Source organism: Carlito syrichta, unplaced genomic scaffold (genome assembly GCF_000164805.1).
Source record: "Carlito syrichta isolate Samal-C Ts95f unplaced genomic scaffold, Tarsius_syrichta-2.0.1 Scaffold312196, whole genome shotgun sequence".
NCBI classification, from domain to species: Eukaryota; Metazoa; Chordata; class Mammalia; order Primates; family Tarsiidae; genus Carlito; species Carlito syrichta.
In genome coordinates this window covers 113,471-140,385 of record NW_007256292.1, presented here as the reverse complement: position 1 = coordinate 140,385, position 26,915 = coordinate 113,471, and the positions used below count along the sequence as shown (strand labels likewise).

General features: G+C 44.1%; 1 protein-coding gene across 1 annotated transcript in view; it reads right to left on the bottom strand.

The window, feature by feature from the left end:
• Positions 1 to 419: 419 nt before the first annotated feature.
• The window catches only part of MINDY4B (MINDY family member 4B), a 31,324-nt gene continuing 4,828 nt past the window's right edge, over positions 420 to 26,915 (bottom strand). Inside the window, exons 5-10 of the mRNA XM_008069759.1 lie at positions 25,653 to 25,718; positions 18,636 to 18,706; positions 16,333 to 16,405; positions 14,866 to 15,027; positions 2,293 to 2,473; positions 420 to 562 (exon numbers count right to left, since the gene is read on the bottom strand). Of these exons, the coding sequence (XP_008067950.1) occupies positions 420 to 562; positions 2,293 to 2,473; positions 14,866 to 15,027; positions 16,333 to 16,405; positions 18,636 to 18,706; positions 25,653 to 25,718 (696 nt within the window). The remainder of the gene's footprint in view (positions 563 to 2,292; positions 2,474 to 14,865; positions 15,028 to 16,332; positions 16,406 to 18,635; positions 18,707 to 25,652; positions 25,719 to 26,915) is intronic.

Here is a 26,915-nt window from a genome sequence, read left to right as displayed (position 1 = left end):
CACTGGGGTTGCCATGAGCGTCTGTGCCACTGTACTCCAGCCTGGGCAATGGAGTGAGACTCCAACTAAAAAATAAAAATAAACATAAATAAATAAATAAATAAAAATAAAGAAATTAGCCAGGTGGCTAACTACAGTGGCTCGCACTTGTAGTTCCAGCTATTTGAAAGGCTGAGGAGGAAGGATCATCTAATCCCAGCAGGTCGAGGCTGTGAGTGTGCCACTGCACTCCGGCCAGGGCAACAGAGTAAGACTCTGACTCAAAAAAAAAAAAAGAAAAAGAAAAAGAAAAAAAAGGTACTTTTGGGTGGTGTTCATGAATGAAGAATGTAGAAATAAAATGACCTTCCTCCACATTAGGCGTTTGCCTCCCACCTGTTCTGATACCTCAGACTTCATTGCACAGTCTAGTTTTTTCTTTAGAAGAAGGGAACAGTCCCATTCCAGTTGATGGTGGCCTCTCTCCACTTGGTTCTGATTACCATCTCCACTGGAGAAAACCGTCTTCCTGATCCATGTCTGTCTTCCTGTTGGTCCCTTTCCCAGTGATGGGAGTGAGTATCTGAGGAAAAAACAACCGACATTTAGACTGAAGTCTACAGATGCCATGGCAGAAGAAGCCACTAGAGAGGAGCAAAAAAAGTGGTGAGCAGGAGTCGAGCTCAGCAAGCTGTATTCCTAGAACTGGTGAAGCAGAGGGGGATTCAGGTAGATATGTTGAAATGTCCCGTATAGGGCTGGACTCGGTGGCTCAGCCTAAAATCCCAGCACTTTGAGAGACCAAGGCGAGTGGATTGCCTGTGCCCGTGGATTCAAGACAACTTGGCAAGACCCCGTCTCTACAATAAATAACAAATAAGCTGGGTGTGGTAGCGCACACCTGTAGTTTTAGCTACTTGGAAGGCTGAGGCAGAAAGATCGCCGGAGCCCAGCAGGTCGATGCTGGGGTGGCCATGGGTGTTCCACTGCACTCCAGCCTGGGCAACGGAGTGAGACTCCAACCCCTAAAAAAAAGATATGTCTCATATAGAATAAATCAGTGGTAACCAGGTTGTTGTGTAATTTGGGATGTATATGTTATTAAACTGTGTAATGTATCTCTCAGGACCATGATGTCACACCTAGAACCAGGTATAGGTCCTCTTTCCTCGACCTCCCAAAATGCTGGGATTATGATGTGAGCCACCAGGCCCAGCCTCTGTGTTCATGTTTTAATGCCTTGCCCTAGGGGCCAGTGCTTAAAGATATCTTATTTATTTATTTTGAGTTGGAGTCTCACTCTGTCACCCAGGCTGGAGTGCTGTGGTACACTCACCGCCACCCCAGCACCAACCTGCTGGGCTCTGGTGATCCTTCCGCCTCAGCCTTCCAAGTAGCTGGAACTACAGGAGCACGCTACTGTGCCCAGCTCATTTTTTATTTATTGTAGAGACGAGGTCTCACCAAGTTGCCTGGGCTGGTCTCGAATCCGTGGACTCAGACAATCCACTCGCCTCGGCCTCCCAAAGTGCTGAGATTACAGGCTGAGCCACCAAGCCCAGCCTAAAGACATCTTATAAGGTTAGTCTTTTTTCCTCATGAGTTTAAAAAGATATGGGGTTGTCATTGAAATGAAATGACCTGGGCTAACCCCTTTGGGTCCCCTCCCACTGTGGGAGCTTTTCTGTTCTCTCAGTAAACCCTGCTTTCTAAAAAGAAAAGAAAAGAAATGAAATGACCTATTTGGTTGTCTGCTTTTCCCATGGGATGGGAAACTCCTAAAGATTTTCTGGGACTGTGCCCTATTTGTCATGGCTTCCCTAGTATCCAGTCCAGAGCTTGGCACATGGTAGGCTCTTCAACATGTTTTGAACTGGTTTGAACAGAAATGCACTATCTGCTGGTTTACTTACATCACTAGGTGATCATCTGGTGTTTGCTTGTGGGATAGATTTGGCCAATTGGAGCCCCCTTTTCCCTTTGTTTTCTCAATTCCTTCCTCAGGTATAATTAAATCCTTCATGCTCAAAGATGAAAGGCCCTGGAGAAGGCTCTTTGGAAATTTGACTCTTCATCTTTTGTTTTTTTCTCTTACCTGAAAGTTGTTTGCTCCTCTGTGTTACTTCTAACGCCCCTGCTCTTATTGAAAGCGTGTTTAGAATTCCCACAGGGCGATGCCCAGGGGATTCAAACTCCAGCTTCATTTCAGAAAGGAAACCCTAAGCCTTTTCCCGCAGAGCCAGTCTGAATATCCACGCAGCCGTGTCTCTGAGCACATGAAAGTCCACTACACTGGGGGCCTGAAATGCTCACCTATTGTAAGATGCACAGGCTTGTCCTGCGAGGGCTGGCCGCTGTAAAAGTACAGATCAAAGAGACGCTCCATCTTCCAGTCTGATAACAGCTGCCTATTCGTGCAAAAAAGAATGCTGTGATGTCCATTGATGCTGCATAGCCAAACAGGTAACTTGGGCGTCTTCAGCCTGCTGCCCACCTGGGGGGAGGGGGAGGGGAATACAGACGAATATAGAGGTTTTGCCACATTGTGACAGATCCTGACACATCATCATGATCAAAAAACAGCTCCCCGAGGCTTCTCTTTGCACCGTGGCTGTGTAGAACCCTGTGCGTAGAATAAGGTTTGAAATGAAGGCTTCGTCATGAATGAATTTGCATTTATGAATGATCTGGTTTGCTGGTGATTCTGCAGTTTTTCTCCTAATGGAGTATATGGAGACAATTTTTGGTGGCTTCATGGAGAGGGGTGAGACAACTTCAGTTTTATCTTTGTTTCTGTTTTTGAATTTGAGGTCTCACTCTGTCACACAGGCTGGAGTGCAGTGACACACTAATGGCTCACAGCAGCCTTGACCTCCTGGGCTCAGGTGATACTTCCACCTCAGCCTCCTGAGTAGCTGGAACTACAGGCATGTCCCAGCTAATTTTTTGACTATTTTGTAGAGATAAGGTCTTGCTATGTTGCCCTAGCTGGTCTCAACTTCCTGGGCTCAAGCGATCCTTCTGCCTTGGCCTCCCAAAGTGCTGGGATGACAGATGTGAGCCACCACGCCTCATCTCTGTTTGATTTTGAAGTAAGGTAAAGAATAAATAGATACACTGAAATAGTGTAGCGGTGGAATAAGAGAATTCTAATTCTGTCTTTGTTATTGAGTAGTGTATCTACTTCTGTCCCCAAGATAGGGCAGCATTTCCTTTAGCAGGTGAATAGTCAGACTTCTGGCAATACCAACCATTTAGAATATTTACAAAATAGAGAAAAAGCTTCTGGAAAATGAGGGGAACACACACACATTACACGTCTACACATATATTACAGGTTAACATGTAAATCAGTTGTGAAGATGTTTTAGCAGTTTTTCCCAAGCAACTGTCCATTCAGCCTTGAATTCTGATAGTTGACTAATTCTACTCCCAAAACCTTAGTGGGGTGGGATGTCGAAAAAGGGCATTATTGGTTCTGCATACTTCAGTAGCCCCTGAAGGTGGCATGACATGGCAGTGCATTTCTAGAAATGGTATCTATTAGTTTGTATGTATGTATGTATCCATGTATATATGTAGTTATTTTTGAGTCGGAGTCTCACTCTGTGGCCCAGGCTGGAGTGCACCTCCTGGGCTCAGGCAATCCTTCCATCTCAGCTTCCCGAGTAGCTGGGACTGCAGGCACATGCCACCATACCCGGCTTAATTTTTAATTTTTTGTGGAGATGAGGTCTCACTATGCTGCTCAGGCTGGTCTTGAACTTCTGGGATCAAGCAGTCCTTTCACCTCAGCCTCCCAATGGGCTGGGATTACAAGCGTGAGCCACTACACCTAGCCCACCATTTTGTTTAAAGAAGTAGAGAAGCATATTAAAAAAACTTTCCTCAACATTTATTGGAACAATTTTTTAAAAAAACTGTTAAAAATGATTATTTTCTACTTGAAGAGACAAAATGAACTACATGGAAAAACCTATGGTTTCCATGTGATGTCAAGGAGCGTTACTGGGCCCCATAGCGTGGCATTTCGTCCTATAACTGAAGGATCCAGTGTTGCCATTCTATATCTTTTCTTCTCAGTCCTCAGAGTTGTACTGTTTGTTCAGGAACAAATTCTGCTCTGTGGAAATCCAGCTTTGAAAAATTATCACGTGCTTTATAAACCCACGTATTAAAGGCTAATAACTTGACATTTTGATTTCTCTATAGTTCTATTCAAATCTCTTCATTTCCTTCCGTTTAAATTCCTTTGTTGTGGGGGAGTGGGTGAATCAGGGATGCTTTTGTCTTTGAGCCTTTCACTTTTAGCTATCACAGAAAAATTAGAGTACTGTGCTTAAAAAAAATAACCTCAGCTTTAGTTGGGAACTTAAAACAGGTGCAAGCCTAGTGCCCCAATCAGGACACACTCATAGTGAGTGCAGGAGGTACTCATCTACTCAGACTAGAATTAGTCCCTCTGGGCTGAGTATGACATGAGCATCTTCCATCTCAAACATGGGGTAAGTCAGTCCACTGGGAAATAACACAGAGAGGATGTGCCTTGAAGCACCTCATGTGTTTAAGCTCCAGACATCCACCCCCAAGTTCCAAATAACTTTGTAACCATTCATTAGTTATAAAATACATACTTTCTTTCCTAGGTCCCTGTGACACCCTTCTGTATTAAGAGAGGATTGCCTGAGCTCAGGGGTTTGAAACCAGTCTGAGCAACATGGTGAGACCTGTCTCTACAAAAAAATTAAAAAATTAGCCAGGCATGGTGGCACACACCTGTGGTTCCAGCTACTTGGAAGGCTGAGGCAGAAGGATCAACTGAGCCCAAGAGGTCGAGGCTGGGGTGGCTGTGAACATGTCACTGAACTCCAGCCTGAGTGACAGAGTGAGACTCCAACTCAAAAAAAAAAAAAATTATATGTAATTGAAATGTGCTGGGTATGGTGGCTCACGCCTGTAATCCCAGCACTTTGGGAGGCCAAGGCAGGAGGATTGCTTGGGCCCAGGAGTTCAAGACCAGCCTGGGCAGCATAGCATGACCTTGTATTCACAAAACATCAAAAAATTAGCTGGGGTGGTAGCACGCATCTGTAGTTCTAGCTACTTGGAAGGCTGAGGTGGAAGGCTGAACCCAGGAGGTTTAGGCTGTGGTAAGTGGTAATCGTGCCACTGCACTCCAGCCTGGGCGACAGAGTGAGAACCCGACTAAAAAAAGAAAAAGGAAAAAACAAAAACAAAAACAAAACCCTGATAGGCAGGAGGACTTGGAATTCGTGGAATTATTAAGGATGAAAAACTCAGATAAACTGACTAGGAGGTTGAGGACTGTTTGTAATTACATTTGAACTTCAGGTGGCTATTCTGACCAGTTTTAAACTAATGAATGTCTCTGTATATTATGTCTGGATGGATGCAATAAGACAGACATATATGATATCATTTCACTTAATGTAGGCAAAATTCACCTGGGCAGGAATAAACATACTCTGCCAGATAAAGTTGCCACACTATTGTTACTTTATACAACAGTGTAACAGTTTTCTTTCCTGAATTCAAAGCTACTCAAGTTTCAGCAGGAGGAAAATGAATTAGTACAACCCTCTCCCACCTTCCACCCTGTATAGAGATCTCAGGCTGCCTGGGCAGAGAGAGCCTCACTGGCCTCGAGAGATTCTGGTGAGAAGAGAAGCATCATGCATGACTGTCATGGCTCTTTGGGCATTAGCTCTAAGAGGTGAGCCTTAAAATGACACTGAAAACACATCTGGTTTAAAGCGAGTCCTACAACAAAACAAAACAAAGCACTGTCCGGTTGCATTCAGTCAGATATTACCTCCACTCTTTCCTTGGCAAACCACATAAGCAGTTTGACTGCAGTTTTTTGTTTGAAGCATTTGTATTGCCTTTGGATAGACACAGTTTACCAGCTACCCCCCCAAAAGCAGGATTCTAAATATGTTTTATTGGTAGGATTCCACCAATGCTGAATTTGTACATGTTGCCATGGTAAAAAGGAAATTAAATTGTGATACAGTGGTGCTTTAAATAAAATACCTTTCTCCTTAAGTTCACTCATTGTGTAATAAGCCCAGTAGTTGCATGCACCAATCAAGTCTTCCACAACATACATCTTTTAAGGCAACGTAAAATTACAAGGACAGGAAGGAGGATGGACAAATTCTGTACACCAAAGGGCAAGAATTGAGCTCATGTAATTTTTAAAAATTCTGTCTAGAACAATGGTGCCTGATACTGCAAGTCCCAAGGTCCCAGACTGGTAACGTGAACAGGAGAAAGATGCTGGGAACGTTGTGCTTTCTATGCTGATTCTTGGTGACAATTCCTGTGCTTAACTGTTAATGGTTTGGCTCTCATCTCTGCCACCTGGAATACAGACTTTTTTTTTTTTTTGAGTCGGTGTCTCATCCTGTTGCGCAGGATGAGATGCAGTGGCACGATCATGGCTCACTGCAGCCTCCACCTCCTAGACTCGGACAATCCTTCTACCTCAGCCTCCTGAGTAGTTAGGACTACAGGCCAGCATCACTATGCCTGGCTAATTTTTGGAATTTTTGGAGAGACAAGGTCTTGCTATGTTACCCAGGCTGGTCTTGAACTCCTGGGCTCTCAAGCAATCCTCCCACCTCGGCCTCCCAAAGTACTGGGATTACAGGTGTGAGCCACTGCACCCGGTGGAATACAGATTTGATGTAACTTCTCTGAGTTTGCAGGTATGTTGTAAAGACAAATGAGTCCGTGTTTGCAGGGGCCTGCCTTTGTGACTTAGTGGCAAGTGCAGTGGGTGGAGCTTCACTGGTACGTTTGTGACTGAATTTCTTCTTCTCAGACTCTAAAGGAAACACGAGAGGAAGACAGCACGACTGGGAGAGTGGTGTGCACTGCCAGGGCTGCCGTGGGAGTCATTCTGGCAAGACCTAAATGGCTCCAGTCCCTTCTAGAAATCAGAGTTGCTTTTTCTTCTCAGTGGCAGGTGTGAAGATAATGTGAACCTCCTAAGGCTTTCCAGATGGTGTTAGACTCAAACTGCTTTATGCTCTCACTTAGGTATTAGAACCTCACATGCAAACCTGTACCTTCAAATAGAAAAGTTACAGGGAGGGCTCAACACACTGTCCCATCTCATAGCTAACTGGCTGTGTCCTGCAGGGGCCATCAGTCTGGTGGGCTTGGGGTGGGGGAGGGGCTTGCCATGTCATCTAATGAGAATGCTATCTTTTTTTTTTTTTAATCTCACCCACTGGGCTGTGACATTGGGACTGAAAGACACATGTTTTTGCAATCTCTGCAATTTTATTGCAGAGTAAGGAGAGATTTACTTGGGAAAGACAGAAGCCTCGTTACAGGATGGGTTTCACCTTGACAGCAGACTCTGGCTGTCAGGCAGCACGCTGGTTTTCTTTTGAACTCAGAAGTCTTTCTTATATTAGGTTTTTATGATCAGTACGAACAAATAATACCCATAAAGCACTTACATTCCTAGTTGGCATTTTCGCAGGTCTCATACAAGATCACCACACTTTGGAGCAGAAAGAAAGGGCAGTGGTGTGAGGGTCTTCAATCCAGTGACAGAGAGCACTGTTCTGGAAGCGTATCATGTTCTTTCCTGAAAAAACTTCTGCTCTGCAAGATGTTTCAATTCTATGCTAGGATATTGTGAAATATGACACTTCTGGGTACACTGCAATCAGACGGTCCTCGGGTTATTGCATCTCTGAGCACCACTGAGCTTGGCTTCTAGGTTTGAGAATTTCCCTACACCTGACAGATGCTATCTGCCAAATCAGGAGGCAAGGGGGCAAACCCCTTGGAGAGGGCTCATCCCAAGTACCCATGGCTCATAATTAATGCAAACTCACAACTACTGCAGCCTAGAAGTTAGTGGATAAAGCAATAGCTTGTTGAGCACAGACTGTCAGGCAGTCTAAAACCTAGCCACAATCTGCCACCCTCTAAACTTTATAGTCCAATGTCAGTATACTTCTCACTGATATTATAGATCCTATATTATAAATCTATATCTATATCCAGGTATAATACATTATAAAAGCACAATTGATAGAGTGTCATTTCAAGAACTGGCATTTATATATTTGCCACTTTATCAGAAAACAAGCAAAGAGGATGATGATTGGCCCAGTGGATAGAACGTGGTCATTGAATATAGATAGAACTGGGTTTATAACCCTGACCCTGAAACTTGCTGAGCGATGGCTTTGGACAAAGTCCTATGTCTTCCTTGGCCTGGTTTTTCACATCTCTAAAATGAATGACCAAGCAACAGACATCATACTTAACACCGATTATGTCTTGGAGTGGAAATAAGAATTAAACGAAATAAGACATCATTGCAAGAGACTCAGAGAGGGCTTCCATGCACATGGTTATTAGTGCTACAATGAATAAATAAGCTTCATGTAGACTTCCATTAAATATAATCTGTCAAGGCTAATGAGAAATGCACACACACACATGTGTATGTATATAAAATTATTTCAATAACTTAGGCTGAGTGTGGTGGCTTATGTCTGTAGTCCCAGCACTTTGAGAGGCAGAGGTGGGAGGATTGCTTGAGGTCAGGAGTTCAAGACCATCCTGGGCAACATAGTGAGACCTTATCTTTACAAAATAATAAAATTAGCCAGGCATGGTGGCATGTGTCTGTAATCCCAGCTATTCAGGAGACTGAGGCAGGAGGATCATTTGAGCCTAGGAGTTTGAGGCTGCAGTGAGCCATGATCATGCCACTACATTCCAGAGGGAGACCCTATTTTTAAAAAAATTATACATATATATTCAACTATATATATACATTTCAACAATTTATATGAGTATGGGTTACTTTTATTCTAACATAATGAGCTGACGTAGAAAGAATAAAAAAGCTCCTTCAGGTAAAATCAGCTTTATATGCATGTATCTAATATATTCCTACAACTCAGGAGTTCAAGTAAGAAAACTAACTGCCAGTCTGCATTTGCTCTTTAAGCTCTTTTTTGTTTGTTTGTTTTTTTAGTTGGAGTCTCACTCTGTCGCCCAGACTGGAGTGCAGTGGCCGCTCCCGGCCACCGCAGCCTCGACCTGCTGGGCTCCGGCGATCCTTCCACCTCAGCCTTCCGAGTAGCTGGAACTACAGGCACGCGCTACCATGCCTGGCTAATTTTTGACTTATTGTAGAGATGAGGTCTCGCCAAGTTTCCCAGGCGGGTCTCGAACCTGCGGGCTCAGGCAATCCACTCACCCCAGCATTCCAAAGGCACGGGATTACAGGCTGAGCCACCGAGCCCGGCTTATTATTTTTTTTAAAGCCAAACTCCAAGTGCATGACAGAGACAACATAATAAACATCCTCAGGGTTTCAAGCCATTAGTGTACAATTTCAGGCAATCTTCACGGAGGGCAGGATTCATAGGCGTCTCTCTGGGGAAAGAATATGCAGTTCAAGAAAAAAGGATGAAAAGCCACATTAGTCACTTTTCAAAAAGAGGAAAGCGTTGTAGATTGGGTTTCTATGCAGATTTTAAAGCTAACCTGGGTCGTTTGCTACCTTGGCCCTGTTGAAGTTAGTGAACAGGCATTTGGATGGTGGTCCTGTTGTCTGGTACATTTTGCCCTCTTCCCAGTGGGAAAGTTCTCATTTTTTACCTTGTGCTGTGGCCTCTTGACTGACTTTAAGATCCTGGCAATTATCCACTTTCTCACTGGAGGATATTTTAGGCTTTGCGGGTAATTTTCTGGAGAGCATGACTTAGCAGCTCTATTGGTCTGAGCTGACTTGTGTAGAAAGAAATGTGATTCAGAAAAAAATAGGGGTGCAGAATCCCTGTGAATTCTTGACTCACTAGCTTTCTGTCTCTCTCTGTCATTCTGTCTCTCTCTGCATGTTCTCTTATATAGTCCCTCTCCTCAGAGCAACTTAGTAACTATTTCACAAACACCTCTTTAATTTTAATTTAAGATAAAGCCTGAAACTTTGTTCCCAAAGCCCTGCAAATGTTAAAAAGGAACAGAAAACTATCAACCTTTTTGATACCAACTGAAAGAAGATAGACTCTTTCTTGTGAGGTCATTTGAAATAGTTTCCCAATTCTGCACACCATGGCTTCAATCAGCTAAACCTAAAGAGACTTTTTTCTCCTTCCTCTCGAGCAGTGGTTCTCAACTAGGGGTAATATTTTCCCCCAGGCGACACTTGGAAATGTCTAGAGACATTTTTGATGGTCACACGGGTGCCATGACTGCTGACATCTAGTGGGTAAAGGCCAGGGATGCTGCTCAGCGGCCCACATTGCAGAGAACAGCCCCAGCATAAAAAATTATTGAGTCAGAAGTTTCCATGGTGCTGAGTTTCAGAAGCCTGGCTTTGGAACAGAGATTTCTAATCCTCACTACACATGAGAATTCCCTTGGACCTTAAAAACATCAGCTGTCCAGGTGATCCCCAGGCCAAATAAAAGAGTCTGGCTACATAATTGGTGGGACACAGTAAAAAATGAAAATACGGGGCCCTTGTTCAAAAATTATTAACAATTTCAAGATGGTGACACCAGACACCAGAGCATTAAACCAAGGGCTGGGCCTCACTTGACTACACAGGATTCACACTCATGAGGCTAACACTGCTCTGGGGGATGCCCTGGGCATGCATCATTTGAAAAGCTCTCCAGGTGATTTCAGAGTGCAGCAAGGTTGACATCACTGCTCTCTAGCACTTATTGCCTATACACTTGCTGTAGCAATCCGTGTGTGGATGGCAATGTTCAGCCAAGTGTGACTCATCTTTGTAGCAGGACACAGAGCCTCACAATTAGTATTCAATTAGTATTCAGCCATGCTGAATGAACATAGCTGAATAAAGCACTCTCACGTTATGCCTTGTTGTCTTCTATTATTAGGTCTTCTCTGTCTGCAGAACATTTTGACTTTCTAACGAGCTTTGACGTTCATGATTTCACATCAATCCTGAGGTTGCAGGTGCATGAAGATGCACCTAGTTTGTAGGTGAGGATACAGGCTCAGAAGGTAAACCTGGTCCAAGTTACACCCCTACAAGAGATGGGGTAAGGCCTCCAGCCAAGCTTGCCAATTTCTAGGCCAGTTATTTTGCACATGTGGTGGAAACTTCCTCGCCTCCACGCCCAGTTTCCAAATGTGTGTGTGAGCCCATGGGTGGCATGTGGCATGAAAGTAGGTGACACAAGAAGTGAACTTTAAAAAAACAAATGCTTATTTATTCAAATGTGTATTAGGGGAAAAAAAGTCATTGGCACATCAAGTCCCTGGCTTATATTACTGCTACAGAAAAGGTAAGAATCAATTTTAAGTGAGTTGATTTAAAGAAAAGCATTAAGCAAATAATAGCCGAGGTGGCACAGAGACATGACAAAGCTTCTGAATGACCTACTCAAGTGACTTAAATAGGAGAAATGTTGATTTAAACCTTTCTATTTTACAGTGAGGAGCTAGTGAAGTAATGTTGTGAGAGAGCTTTTGTGATAATGGACAAAACACTGAAATTACTGTTGTCACTTTTGTGCCACCACCCCTTAAAACTTGCTCTCCAAGAGCAATGCTACTTGGCATGTTACTGGGCTCAGAGAGATACAGCATGCTAGACCATGGGTAACAAGGGACCATGTATGGTTGAAAGAAAAGGAAAATATGTAAAAAACAAATCTATGACTCTCCTATCTCTGGCTTATGTTTCCTCTTGATTATGTAAATGAAATTCTAAGATGAATTCCCAAATGATCTGGAGAAGGTGATTAGACACGTTATAGCACCTGCCAATCCATTCTCTGTCCAAGATATATTCAAAGTACAGCCTTTCCCATTCATACGATGGAACTCTGCATTCTTTAAACACAAAGGGGGTCACATACTCATTGACATCTAAAGATATTTGTGTTAAGTGAGAAAAGCAGGTTTCAGAAGAGATATTGACATGAGAAAGAAAAAGAAAGAATTTCTGAAAATATCGATCCCTGAGGAATGAATGGAATTAGGTTTATTTCTTTTACTTTTTTTTTTTTTTTTGAGTTGGAGTCTCACTCTGTCGCCCAGGTTGGAGTGCAGTGGCATGCTTATAGCCATCCCAGTGTCAACCTGCTGGGCTCTGGTGATCCCTCTGCTTCAGCCTTTCAAGTAGCCGGAACTATAGGCGCACACTACCACACCCAGATAATTTTTTAAATATTTATTTTTATTTTTTATTATTATTTTTTGAGTTGGAGTCTAACTCTGTCATTCAGACTGGAATGCAGTGGCCGCTCCTGGCCACTGCAGCCTCGACCTGCTGGGCTCTGGCGATCCTTCCGCCTCAGGCTTCCAAGTGGAAGTACAGGCTGGAACTATAGGCGCATGCTACCATACCCGGCTAATTTTTTGATTTATTGTAGAGATGAGGTCTTGCCAAGTTTCCAAGGCGGGTCTCGAACCCGCAGGCTCAGGCAATCCACTCACCTCAGCCTCCCAAAGCACTGGGATTACAGGCTGAGCCACCGAGCCTGGCAATTTTTTTTTTAATTGTAGAGATGAGGTCTTGCCAAGTTGCCTGGGCTGCTCCAGAACCTACAGGCTCAGGCAATCCACTTGTCTTGGCCTCCCAAAGTGCTGGGATTACAGGCTGAGCCACTGAACCTGGCCTATTTTGCTTTTTACCTTATCTGTCACGTCTCATTTTTCTATGCTGGACCAAGAGAACAAACTCAAGGAATAATAAGCAAACTTGAGTTTGTTTGCTTATTTATTTATTTATTTACTTGAGTTGGGGGTCTCACTCTGTCCCTCAGGCTGCAATGCAGTAGCATGGCTCATGGCTCACTACAGCCTCGACCTCCTGGGCTCAGGCGATCCTTCTGCCTCAATCTCCCTAGTAGCTGGGACTACAAGCATGCACCACTATATGCAGCTAATTTTCTGAGGTTTTTGGGTTTTTTGGAGCATGACGAGGTCTCGCTATGTTGCCCAAACTGGTCTTGAACTCTTGGGCCTTAAAGTGATCCCTCCTTGCCTCAGCGAAGTATTAGGATCACAGACACAAGCCACGGCACCCAGCCCAAACTTTTAAAACACACTTGTACACAAATTATAGCAACTCTGTTATAGTCAGACACTATTTTTCTGATACCATTAGACACACCGTTAGGTATGTGTTGCCTGATGCTGATTTCATGAATAACACTTAGTAGCTGGAGACAACAGGAGAAGGGGAGACAGATGAAGTTATGGCTGTCAAAGTACCTTGGAGGGTGTGAAGCCCTGTACACACAAAAGGCATTCAGAGCTGTAGCCAGGAGAGGTGTTGAGCAGGGAGGCCTTGTCTGCTGCTGGTGGTTGGGAGAGGTGGACGGCAGGCCTGGGGGGCTCTACATCCCCTGTCACATTAAATTACATCCCAGCTGGTTTTAAGGACACTCCAGAGAGGTGTTGCTTTTGACAGAATCTGCCTTGCCTTCCATGGGTTTCAGGATAAACATTTTTGTGAACATACTACAGAAGCAAGCTTTGATTTGTGGTTTGGGGCAGGTGTATTTGCTTTCTCACTCTCTCTGCTGTTTGTTTTCATAGAATCACATCTTACTTAATTCTCTGGTTGTACTAGAAAGCTTTTGACAGGAATTTCATAAGTGGGGGTTCCTTTTTTTCAGTTTTTTTTTAAGCTTTGAGCAGTGTGTGGAATACATGCATTCATTTGCATAAATAAAGGATTGGGAGGCTCCATCAGTTGGTGAAAGTATTTCTGAGAAGGGGCTCTGTGTCTACATGGGGATGAAAAGGGACTTTCCCTTTGTCTGTATATTTCAAATATTGTTTTTAAAATGTATTTACGGGTCAGGCTCAGTGGCTAAACCTGTAATCCCAGTACTTTGGGAGGCTGAGGCGAGTGGATTGCCTGAGCTCCAGGTTCGAGACCAGCCCGGGCAACTTGGCAAGACCTCCTTTCTACAATAGAATAAAAAATTAGCTAGGCACGATAGCACACACCTGTAGTGCTGGCTATTTGGAAGGCTGAGGTGGAAGGATCGCTGGAGCCCAGCAGGTCAATGCTGGGGTGGCCGTGAGCATGCCACTGCACTCCAGCCTGGGCAACAGAGTGAGACTCTAACTAAAATAAATAAATAAATAAATAAAATGTATTTTTGTATTACCTATACTCTCTCTATATAAAATATGTAAAATAAAAATATGAGGCCAGGCATAGTGGCTCACGCCTATAATCCCAGCACTTTGGGAGGCTTAGGCAGGAAGATTGCTTGAGCCCAGGCGTTTGAGACCAGCCTGGGCAATATAGCAAGATCTCATCTCTACATGAGGTCAGAGTGGGACACGGAGGTAGTTATGGGTTGGAGTTCACAAAAAAAGCCAATAAACTATGGTCTTAACAAATGCTCAGGAGATATATTATGTATTATATGATTTCATTCTTTTTAGTAAAAAGAGTAATATTTGAAAGAAAAAAAATTGGTTGGATACAGTGGTTCACATCTGTAATTCCCGCACTTTGGGACACTGAGCTGCCTCTCAAAGCCATGAGCCGGGCATGGTGGCATGCGCCTGTAGTCCCAGCTACTCAGGAGGCTGAGGCAGAATCACCTGCTCCCAGGAGGTCAAAGCTGTGGTGACTCTTAATCGTGGTACTGACCTTTAGCCTGGGTGACAGAGACTTTGACTCAACTAAAAAAAAAATGAAGCAAGTAGACTTGGATATTTCCATTTAGAACATGAATGTCTGTGGTGGGAGAGAGGTATGCAGGAAGGCAATTAAGGAAAAAGTAGACTCAGGTTGGAATTACCTTAATATAGAGACTTAAAAATGCTACAGTATTGACATTCTGGTTGTGTGGTTAAGGATCAGAACACACTCACCTGTGAGAGTCTGTCATCTTCTGAGGCATCCTTCCCCCACTGCAAATAGCCGATGTCACTACGGGCCAGGACTCCATGTAATATTTCCCAGGATTTCCCTTTCTCACAGCCATTGAAGACATTTGGGCTTGCTCTTCCAGTTAAAATCATGTTCAGAACTGCCTAGATGGCATATTTTACAAATATTTACATTTTAGGTAGCAACAAAATAAGAATTTAATTATTTCCTTCTTTCCTTCTTTTTTTTTTGGTCAGTGTCTCACTCAATGTCCTGTCTGGAGTGCAGTGGCATCATTACAGAGTTCACTGCAGCCTCAAGCTCCTGGGCTCAAGAAATCCTTCCGCCCTAGCCTCCCGAGTAGCTGAGATTACAGACATGCACCATCACGCCCAGTTACTTTTTAAATTTTTCATAGAGACAAGGTCTTGCTGTGTTGCCCAGTCTGTCATGAACTCTGAGGCTCAAGTGATCCTTCTGCCTCAGCCTCCCAAAGTGCTGAGACTACAGATGTGAACCACTGTGCCCAGCCAATTTTTTTCTTTCTAATATTACAATTTTTTTTCTTTCTAATATTACTCTTTTTACTGAAAAGAGTTAAATCACAAAGTTCTAGAAAAATATATGTCCCAACATTTTTTAAGATAAGAGTTTATTGACTTTTTTGAACCTTATCCCATAACTCTCTCTGACCTCACTGCCCTTCCTCCCTTTATGTTTCACTTAAACGTTGGTTTCCATACTTGTAGCTTAAGCATGAAGCTAAGATGTCTTTATAACACTTTTCTTTCCATTATTAGGTATTTCTGGTGGGTCCTGTCAAGACATTTTCTAAAGTTTCTAGAATTTCAGAGATGTAGGGCTCTCAGAGATAAACTAGTGAGGACTGTTATGGATATTGGAAGGTAGACTGATACAACCCAGGGTAGCATCCACTTTGCCTTTCAAAGATAACTTGATCACTCTTTGCTTAAAGAGAGAATAAGCTTAATTAGAAAACAAGCCTAATTCAGGTTCCACAAAAGAAAGACAAAATCTTGGGGCTGAAATGGTGGCTCATGCTTGTAATCCCAGCATTTAGGGAGACCAAGGCAGGAGGATCACTTGAGCCCAGGAGTTGGAAACAAGTTTGGGCGATATAGCAAGACCTCATCTCTTTAAAAAAAAAAAAAGTTTTTTTTTTTTTTGAGTTGAGGTCTCACTCTATCATGTAGGCTGGAGTGCAGTGGCATGCTCATGGCTACCCCAGCGTCAACCTACTGGACTCAGGTGATCCTTCCGCCTCAGTCTTCCAAGTCGTCGGAACTACAGGCGCATGCTACCACACCCAGTTGATTTTTGATTTATTGTAGAGACGGGCTGGTCTTGAACCCACCGGCTCAGGCAATTCACTCGCCTTGGCCTTGCAAAGTTCTGGGATTACAGGCTGAGCCACGGAGCCCAGCCAAAGGCAAAGTCTTCTAACTCACCTGCCTGCACAGGAAGCCTCCAGCATGTGGCTGTAACAGATGAGTGGTGGTGACACCTAGGTCCTTTTGAAGTCTGCAGAATGGGAAAAGTCATCAGCATCTGGTCAGAGACAATGACTGCACCAGAACCTGCAACCTCACCTTTCCCTGTCCATGACACAGAGCAGCAGTCACATCGGCCCTCTTAGTCATGGTTGCTCACTTGCATTTCCCATCCCACAGGCAAAGCCTCTAGGACTGGGATTGCAGAGGTGAGCAGGTGGCATGGATGCAGTTGGGGGAGTGACAAGAGAGAAGACGTAGAGGTCTCACACATTAGAATCCCTGTGTGTGTACTCCAGGAGATGCTGGACTTAGCAGAGAAGCTATCTGTCCCATGTCACAAGGTACGTTTGGCTCAGGGTGGTGACGCATGACCACATCAGAGAGGGCCGACCTAAGTCAGGGCTGAATGGATTGTTCAAATGGAAAACTCCAGCGTGGCTGTCGAACCCACCTCTTGATTGCAGAAGGGCAGCCTCTGCCCTCTGACTCTCAAAAGGGCCAGGAGTCAGGGTCTTACCCTTGACAGTATAAGGTCAAGTTTAAATGTGGCTCCTGCTGTCACCCAGAGGGAAGTGCTAAGTACTGGTATGTAACCTGTATGTGTCCTTGAACAAATCTATTCATGGAACTGGTGGTTACACCCTTCTGTGAATGAGACTTAAAGACTTGGGTCCATACAATGAGTGTCTTGGTGGCTTCAGCTGTAACTCAGCAGTGTTTCCCAAAGGATGGACTAATTTTAGATGGCAGAGATATGAACATTTTATGATTTTAATAGTGATGTGTTTATTTTAATACATTTTATCTTTAGCATAGCACATGATTTAAAGGATATCAGTGTTTAGGGAGAGGTTGGTATTTTAACACATATTGATGAAATAAAACTGTCAAGCAAATTTCTTCAAGTATGGAGTTGAAAATAACAGAGGCCATAAAGCTGGTGTGTAAAAGATGAGTTTCAGGACCTCTGCTTCCAGGCTCTGACTTCTTCCCTTCTGAGAGCTTTCTATCTTTCTCTGGCTCTCAAAAGTTGACTTTTTCTTCAAGGCCCAGCAGAAAGTCCATTTCTCTCAGGAAGTCTTCCCTGACCACCCTATCTGTGGAGAACCCCTTCTGGAATCCACTGACTCATCTTTTTACACCTCAGATCTGCATGGCCTCTCCATATATACCCCCTGTCTTTCCCTGACTGTAATCTGCAGGTCAGGGCCACACCTTCTCTTATAGGTACTCTTCCCACAGTGCCAAGAACAGGGCTTTGCATATCACAGAGACAAGATAAATATTGGAGGATATATTTTATTGTGGAACCAAATAACAGAATATATTTATTTATGAAACTCATCCAAGTAAGCTTTGGTATCATCCGCCAATATTTACAACCACGAGGAGAAGGACACCAATGTACTAAAAGAACAGATTCAAACTTGACTAATGATGTCCACTTGCCCATCAACATGGCCAAACCAACTATACTAGGGGGACCAAAAATTTACTACATGGCCAAACCAACTATACCAGGGGGACCCAGAATTTATTTATTTATAAAAAATTGTGTATTGATTCTTACATGTTTAAACTTCAGTCACCTTGAAAGTACTCTCCGTTGGATGCAATACACCTATTAAGATGCTTTTTCCACTGCTCAAAATAGTTTTTGAACTCATCCATTTGGTTGCCTTTTAGTGCTTCTGCTATTTTTTTGTTTCACCTCTTCCACATTGGCAAAGAACATTTCCCTTTGAGGATTTTCATCCAGGGAAAGAAAAAAAGTCACTTGGGGTGAGATCTGGTGAATAGGGAGGGTGGGGCATAGGGGATCATGCCGTTTTTGATAAAAAAAAAAAAAGAACTGCTGAACACTCAGCGAGGTGTGGGCAGGTGTGTTTGTAAATCACCCGATGTGAAATGGGCAAACGTGATGAAGGAATCTCCAAAACAAAATTCACTGAAGTCAAATGCGACCTCTCACTACAGGAGTAGCTGGTACACTGACGCCAATGGGTTCACTAGAGCACTTACTTACCTAGCAGGGGGAACCTGTACTACAAGGGGCCCACCCTCCAAAGGTTAATTCCAGTTTTTTTGCCCTCCCCCCATAGATTAAGGCCTGTCAACAGGAGAGTATTCACTAGAAAAAAAAAATTTGCTCTCATGTTTCCAATATGGAGATGAAAATACTTTTCAACACAAGAGTACATTGTTTATGTGATCCCAATTCTATAGAAAACACCTGTGCAAACATTTGGAGAATTTACCTTTCAAATGTTCTGGAGAAGATCAGACTGTACAGAAAGAGGATGACACCATGGCTCCCTTCCCCTTTGAACTGTTTGGAAGACAAAAGAAAAGCATGTTTGCCTAAAAGCAGCACAGTTATGTCTATCTGTGGGTATAAATTTAAGGACTGACAGCCCGAAGGAATATTTTTTTCCTCGGCTGCTGAAAGCACCGAGCTATCTTTGCCTCCCTAAGTCTTCCCCCCTCAAATTCATTCTTCTTCCTTGCTTTATGCCTGCTGATGGCACTGCCATTCTTTTGGCCTTCAACTTCACTTTCTTTCCTGCATCCCTAGCAAGAGATTCTCTTCAAACCCTGGCTGAGGTGTAGTGTCTTTCCTAGCCCACCTCAGTGCTGCTCTTGGCTGGCCTCCCTTCAGCCACCCTTTCCCTCATTCGGAGCCTCCCTTTTCATTGACCCACTAAACTCAGGGGGAGCAGAGAGGTTTTGTAGACAAGCTTTGGAGTGATACAAGGGGGGACCTCCCCCCAAAAAGAAATTATTTTTTGTATTTTTTGGATGGCGGGCCTCTTGTAGTACAGTTTTCCTCTGCCAGATAAGTGGTCTAGAAACCCATCGGCATCTGTGGACCAGCTAGCGTTGTCGTAAGAGACTGTTTTTCTTCGGCTTCAGTTAATTTTTTTGGCAATTCTTTCAGTACGTTGGCCCCATTACCTGAAGTGATTTTTGAGCACACCTGCCCACACTATACTGAGTGTTCAGTAGTTTTTGACCAAAAAATGGCCTGATCCCTTTGCCCCACACTCCCTATTCACCTGCTCCCACCTGGAGCAACTATTTTTTGTTTCCCTGGATGAAAAAAGTCCTCAGAGGGAAATGTTTCGCTGATGTGAAAGAGGTAAAACAAAAAACGGCAGAAGCACTTAAAGGCATCCAAATTGATGAGTTCAAAAACTGTTTTGACCAGTGGAAGAAGCATCTCCATAGGTGTGCTGCATCAAACGAAGAGTACTTTGAAGGTAACTGAAGTTTAAACATGTAAGAATAAATACATAATTTTTATAAATGAATTCTGGGTTTCTTTGGGTCCTGTGTTGTACAGTAGGTCCAAAACCAGTTCTACTACTCACTAACTCCTGCTCACCAACTTCTTTGAGTTTCAATCTCATCTTCAGTCACAGATAAAGATAACCTTTCCCCAGGTTTGTTGCAAATGATAAGTGAAATAATTGAGGCACAGCATCTTCCTTGGTCCTTGGAACATACTAGAACCACAGTAAACTTAGTGTCTATCCGTCTCTGAGGCACTTCTCCCCTGTCTCTTTTCTTGGGCAGGCTACTTTTCTGCTTAGAACTTTCTGAAGGTGCCTTGTCTCTTGAGAATCAAATCTAAACATTCAGGGCCTCTCACTAGTTGGCTCTATTTTTGCTTTCTTTGTACGCTCTACCTGTGGATACGTAGGGTAGCCCTCCTGGCTGGCTTTCCAGGGGCATAGTTAGCACCTCTTCTTTTTTTTTTTTTTTTAATTGGAGTCTCACTCTGTCGCCCAGACTGGAGTGCAGTGGCCGCTCCCGGCCACCACAGCCTTGACCTGCTGGGCTCCGGCGATCCTTCCGCCTCAGCCTTCCAAGTAGCCGGAATTACAGGCATGCGTTACTATGCCCAGCTGATTTTTTTTTAAATTTATTTATTGTAGAGAGGAGGTCTCGCTGCCCAGGCGAGTCTCAAACCCGTGGGCTCAGGCAATCCACTCACCTCAGCCTCCCAAAGGCGCGGGATTATAGGTTGAGCCACCGAGCCCGGCTAGCACCTCTTCTTTAAAGCCATTGTATCTGGAAGCCTTTTGCTAATGTGCATATGCTTTTCCACTTGTGAATTAATTTGTCCATTTTGCTATGTGTGACCTGGTGGGGCACAGAATCCTCAGGCATGAGAACAAATGCCAGGGCCATGTGAGCCAGGCAGGAACCAAAATGAGTGTACTGCAAGAGTGTGAGAGAAATTGGGGAGAGTGGACCTATATAAGCCCAAGAGTACTTGTGTATTGGTTTCCTATTGCTGTTGTAACAAAGCACCACAAATTCAGTGGCTTAAACAACATGTGTATTATCTCATGGTACAGGAGGTTAGAAGTTCAACATGGGTCTCAGTGTGCACAACTTAAAGTGCCTGCAAACTTGCATTCCTTCTGGAAGCTTTGGGGCTATTCTGTTTCCTTACCCTTTTTCCAACTTCTTGAAGCTGTCCTCATTCCTTGGCTGGTGGCCCCACATCACAGAACCTTTCTTACTCTACTTCTCTAGTCACATATCTTTCTCTGACTCTCTTGCCTCCTTCTTTCCCTTATAAAGACCTTTATGATTAATTGGGCCCATGTGGATAATCCCGATAATCCCTCTCTCAAGATCTTTAACCTAATCACATCTGTAAAGTCCCTTTACTGAGTTTGGTAACATGCAGTAGCACCCCCTTATCCACAGGGGATAAGTTACATGACCCCCCAGTAGATGCTGAAACCACAAATAGTACTGAATGGACACTATATATACTGTTTTTTCCTATCATACATACCTGTGATAAAGTTTAACTTATACATTAGGCACAGTAAGAGATGAACTACAATGACTAATAATAAAATGAAACAATTATAACAATAATCAGTACTCTTGAACTCTAGGGCCATTATTAAGTAAATTAAAAGTCACTTGAACACAAGCATTGCAATACCAGGGCAGTTAATCTGATAGTCGAGACGGCTACTAAGTGACTAACAGGCTGGGAGCTTATTCAGCATGGATCCACTGGACAAAGAGTTGATTCATGTCCTGGGTGGGACAGAGTGGGATGGTAAGAGATTTCATCATGCTACTCAGAATTGCATGCAATTTAAAACAGGATGTGCTTATTTGTGGAATTTTCCGTTTAATAATTTCAAACCACAGTTAATTGAAATGGTAGAAAGCAACCGGGCTTGGTGGCACAGCCTGTAATCCCAGAACTTTGGGATGCCAAGGTGAGTGGATTGCTTGAACCCGTGGGTTTGAGACCTGCCCAGACAACTTGGTGAGACCTCGTCTCTGCAAGAAATAAAAAATTAGCTGGGCTTGGTAGTGCACGCCTGTAGTTCCAGCTACTTGGAAGGCTGAGGTGGAAGGATCGCAGGAGCTCAGCAGATCGACACTGGGTGTATTTGTTTCCTTGGGCTGCCAGAAAATTACCAGAAATCTGAATGGCTTAAAACAATAGCAATTTATCCTCACCCAGTCTTGGAGGCTGGAAGTCTGAAATCAAGGTGTCAGAGTAGAGCCATGCTCATTCTGAAGGCCCTAGGGGGGGATTTTTCCTGTGTCTTCCTGGCTTCTGGTGGTTGCTGGCAATCTACAGCATTCCTTGGCTTGCAGAAGCATCACTCCAGTCTCTGCCTCCATGATCGCATGGTGTCCTGCCTGTGTCTGTGTCTAAATCTTCTCTCCTCTTATGAGGATGCCGGTTATTGGATCCGGGCCCGCCCTAATCCAATATGACCTCTTCTAAATTAGATTACATCTGCAATGATCCTGTATTCAGATAAGATCACATTTACAGATACTTGGGGTTAGGACTTCAACATATCTTTATAAGGGGGAGGACACAGTTCCACCCATAAGAGGGATCGATCTGAGGGCACATAGTCCTCAGATTTCTAGCTTGAGATCTCTGCCCAAATGGGATGGGACACAGGACTGATTCATCCTGATAGTGAAGGGAGTTGATAAAGATCTGGAGGGACCCTGGCCTCAACATGCAGTCCTGACTAGGAGGAGGCCCTTGGAAGGAATATTTGTGCCAAGTTCCCCTCACTCTGGAAATGGTGCCAACCTTCCCCAGTGTGGCTAAGGGAATGTTTAACACTTGTGCCAAGCTCTTCTGAGCTACAGGGCCTCTTTCTGCGTGGGGCCTTGATTACTTATTTCAGCTCAACTCGAGTTTTTGACAGGGAAAACCTGTGTATAGCTTCCCCTCTGTCCCTCTGATCTCAACTGTGGCTGTGTTTTGGAATTCCTTGTAGATGTTGAGGGTCCTGACTATTGAATCAGACTCTCCCAGGCTTGAGTTGAGGAGAGGGAAGATAGAGAGGGAGAGGTTTACCCCTTTATGTTGGAAGGGTCCTTTCTTTCTTCCTCCCTTCTTTCCTCCTTCCCTCCCTCTCCTTCTCTCTCTTTCTTTCTTTTTCTTTTAGGCCAGGCATGGTGACTCACGCATGTAATCCCAACACTTTGTGAAGTTGAGGTTGGAGGATCCCTTGAACCCAGGAGTTCAAGACCAGCCTGGGTAACATAGCAAGACCTAGTCTCTACAAAAATAAAAAAATTAGCTGGTTGTGCTGGTGACTGCCTATAATCCCAGATACTCAGAGGCTGCAGTGAGTCATAAGTACGCCACTATAGTCTAGCCTGGTCAACAGTGAGACCCTGACTAAAAAAAAAAAAAAAAATTGTGCCATAAATTTATTTTAGATTCATGGGGTATATGTGAGGTTTGTTATATTGGTATATTGTATGATGATGAGATTTAAGCTTCTATTGAATCTGTCACCAAAATAGTGAACCTGGTACCCCATAGATAGTTTGTCAACATAGTGTCATTTTTTAGATGGACCCTCCCGCCATTTTTTTTTTTTTTTGAGTTGGAGTCTCACTCTGTTGCCCAGCCATGGAACCCGGCCTCTCTCCCTATTGCAGTGGCACACTCACACCCACCCCAGTGTAACCTGCTGGGCTCTGGCAATCCTTCTGCCTCAGCCTTCCTAGTAGCCTGAACTACAGGTACATGCTACTACAGCTAATTTTGGATTTATTGTAGAGACGAGGTCTTGCCAATTGCCTGGGCTGGTCTTGAACCTGCGGGTTCATGCAGTCCACTCTCTTGGGCTTCCCAAAGTGCTGGGATTACAGGCTGAGCCACTGATTTCGGTCCATGTCTCCTGCCCTTAACAGAGAGTTCCTAAGCCGGTTTCCCACTTTACATTTCATGGCAGGTACTTAACATCTATCCTACAGGTTTTATTAGTTTCATATTGCTGCTGTAACAAATTACCATAAATTTAATAGCTTAAGTAGTGCACATTTAATATCTTATTGTTCTGGAGGTCAGAAGTATGACATGGGTGTCAATGGGCTAAAATCAAGATGTCAGCAGAACAGCTTTTCTTCCTGAGGCAGGGGAGGAGAATGTGTTCCTTTGTCCTTTGTAGTTTATCCAGGCTCTGCCCACAGTCCTTGATGCATGGTCCTCCTCCTCCATTGACGACAGCAATAGCAGGTGGACTCTTCTCAAGCACAGCTTTCTACCTTCCTCTTCTGCCTTCCTTGTCTACATTTAAGGACCTTTGTGACTTCATGGGGCCCACCTGGGTAATCCAGGCACCTCTCCTTATGTTATTTTATGTATTTAGTTTTTTTTCCTTGAGTAGGAGTCTCATTCTGTTGCTCAGGCTGAAGTGCAGTGGCATGGTCATGGCTCACCGCAGCCTCGACTTTCTGGGCTCAGGTGATCCTTCTCCCTCAGCCTCCCAAATAGTTGGGACTACAGGCATGCACCACCACACCTGGCTAATTTAAAAAAATTTTTGTAGTGACAAGGTCTTGCTATGTTGTCCAGGCTGGTCTCGAACTCCTGGGCTCAAGCAATCCTCTCACCTGGGTCTCCCAAAATGCTGGGATTATAGGCATGAGCCACTGGGTCCAGCCTTTTCTCCCCACTTTTTTTGAATTGGAGTATCACTCTGTCGCCCAGGTTGGAGTGCAGTGGTACACTCACGGCCACCCCAGTGTCAACCTGCTGGGCTCTGGCAATCCTTCCGTTTCAGCCTTCCAAGTAGCCAGAACTACAGGCATGTGCTACCACGCCTGGCTAATTTTTGATTTATTGTAGAGATGAGGTTATGCCAAGTTGCCTGGACTGGTCTTGAACTTGTGGGCTCAGGCAATCCACTCGCCTCGGCCTCCCAAAGTGCTGGGATTACAGGTTGAGCCATGGAACGCAGCCTCTCTCCCTATTTGAAAGTCAGCAGACTAGCAATCTCACTTCCTCTTTACCATGTAACATAACATATTCACAAGTTCAGGGGCTAGAGACTGAACATCTTCAGAGAACCATTCCTCTACCTGTCACTCAAGTTAATAACAGACCTCTGAGGTGGTGGGGGTGGTAGGCACAGCATAATCTGTTTAACTGAGATCACAGGCTAGTGTGTGACTGAGAACTCACACCCAAGTTTGTTGCCTCTGCAGCCTTTAAAAGAACGGGGCAGTAAGTATCAGGGATCACGTGTCCCTTCTCTGTGCAATCTGCAGTTGTGTAGCTTCAAGGTTATTCTGCTAATTGTCCTCTTCTTTCTCACCCTATGTTTCTGATTCTTCAGAAAATCCACTTTTATTTCTTTCTCCTTAGAGGAGTCTTTAAAAAGCATCTTGCATTTTCCACCATCTCTGCTCCCTACTTTGTCCTCTCCCACCCCAGGGGTAGGGAAGACTCATTGCAGTGGAGGTCATTGTGTGAAACTGTTGATAAAAGACGTACAATGGAACCATCTTTTTAAGGCCAGAAACCATTAAATAGGAGTCAGTGTGAATGGTCACTTTGGCAGCTTAGACAAGGATCTTGTTTTTTTGTTGTTTGGTGTGTGTGTGCGTGTGTGTGTGTGCTCACGTGCAGTCATCTTTGTTTAATATCCATTATGTGAGACAAGACTGCTTTAACATTCTCTCTTGCCACATAAGAAATACTGATATATGTCCCCTACAGTATTATCTCTGGCTTGATTAATCAAGGAAAAAGACATCTGTGAGTGGGTCTGTGTGTGATCTGGCCTCTTTCTAGGTTGTGAGGAAGAAGAGGCAGGCTTCTTGTTCTCTTGTTCTGCCCTTCCTCAACCGTCAAGATGACCTGGTTTTCTTAACAAGCATCATTAGAAACACACTTTATAAAAGAAAGAAGATTCCTGTAAGATCACTTCAACATAAAGGAATTATCTCAACACTTAAACACTTACACATTGTAAATGATCATAGATGAATTTTTCAGCGGCCTCTTTCTCTAAAAATTCAAACAGCTGGAGCTATAAATCAGGAACAGAAGATAAAAATGAAAAGAGGATGAAAGTTACATCTAAGAGATGTCAACTTGCTGTTATTACCTCAAGGGAGTTTTCTGTTTCATTGCAAAATCACATTAGTAAAAACTGACATATTATCTTACACAAGGCCATGCAAAACATACACAGGAAAATTGGGTGGCCACCAGTATCTCTTTGATATGCTTCGGTTCTGAATCAATACGATATCTTGAACAGTTAAACCATTAAGTAATACTTTTTCACTGGTGGAATTTAGCTATATTTAAGATGGTAGTATGGAAATGCAGTTTATGACTATTTCAGGTGTGAGGTGTTTTTTTGTTTGTTTTGTTTTTTGAGTTGGAGTCTCACTCTGTCACCCAGGTTGGAGTGCAGTGGCACACTTACGGCCACCCTAGTATCAACTTGCTGGGCTCCAGCGATCCTTCCGCCTCAGCCTTACAAGTAGCTGGAACTACAGGAGCACCCTATCACGCCTGGCTAATTTTTTGATTTATTGTAGAAACAAGGTCTCGCCAAGTTGCCCAGGCGGGTCTCTAACCCGCGGGCTCAGGCAATCCACTCTCCTCAGCTTCCCAAAGTGCTGGGATTACAGGCTGAGCCACTGAGCCCAGCCGAGATATTCTTTTGTGTGTGTGTGTGTGTTGGAGTCTCACTCTGTTGCCCAGACTGGAGTGCAGTGGCTGCTCCCGGCAACAGCAACCTCGACCTGCTGGGCTCCAGCGATCCTTCCGCCTCAGCCTTCCAAGTAGCTGGAACTACAGGCGCGTGCTACCACACCTGGCTAGTTTTTTTTTTTAATTTACTGTAGAGATGAGGTCTCGCCAAGTTGCCCAGGTGGGTCTCAAACCCGCGGGCTCAGGCAATCCACTCACCTCAGCCTCCCAAAGGTGCGGGATTACAGGCTGAGCCATCAAGCCTATTCTTGATCATGGTGAATTCTGGAAGGAGAAATTCACAGCAGAACTCTCCAATTTTGGCTCTTGGATCACTCACAGCCCTTGGTGCTTGTGTCTTTGTTTGTTTGTTTTTTTAGTTGGAGTCTCACTCTGTCGCCCGGACTGGAGTGCAGCGGCCGTTCCCGGCCACCGCAGCCTCGACCTGCTGGGCTCTGGTGATCCTTCTGCCTCAGCCTTCCAAGGAGCTGGAACTACAGGCGCGCACTACCATGCCCAGCTG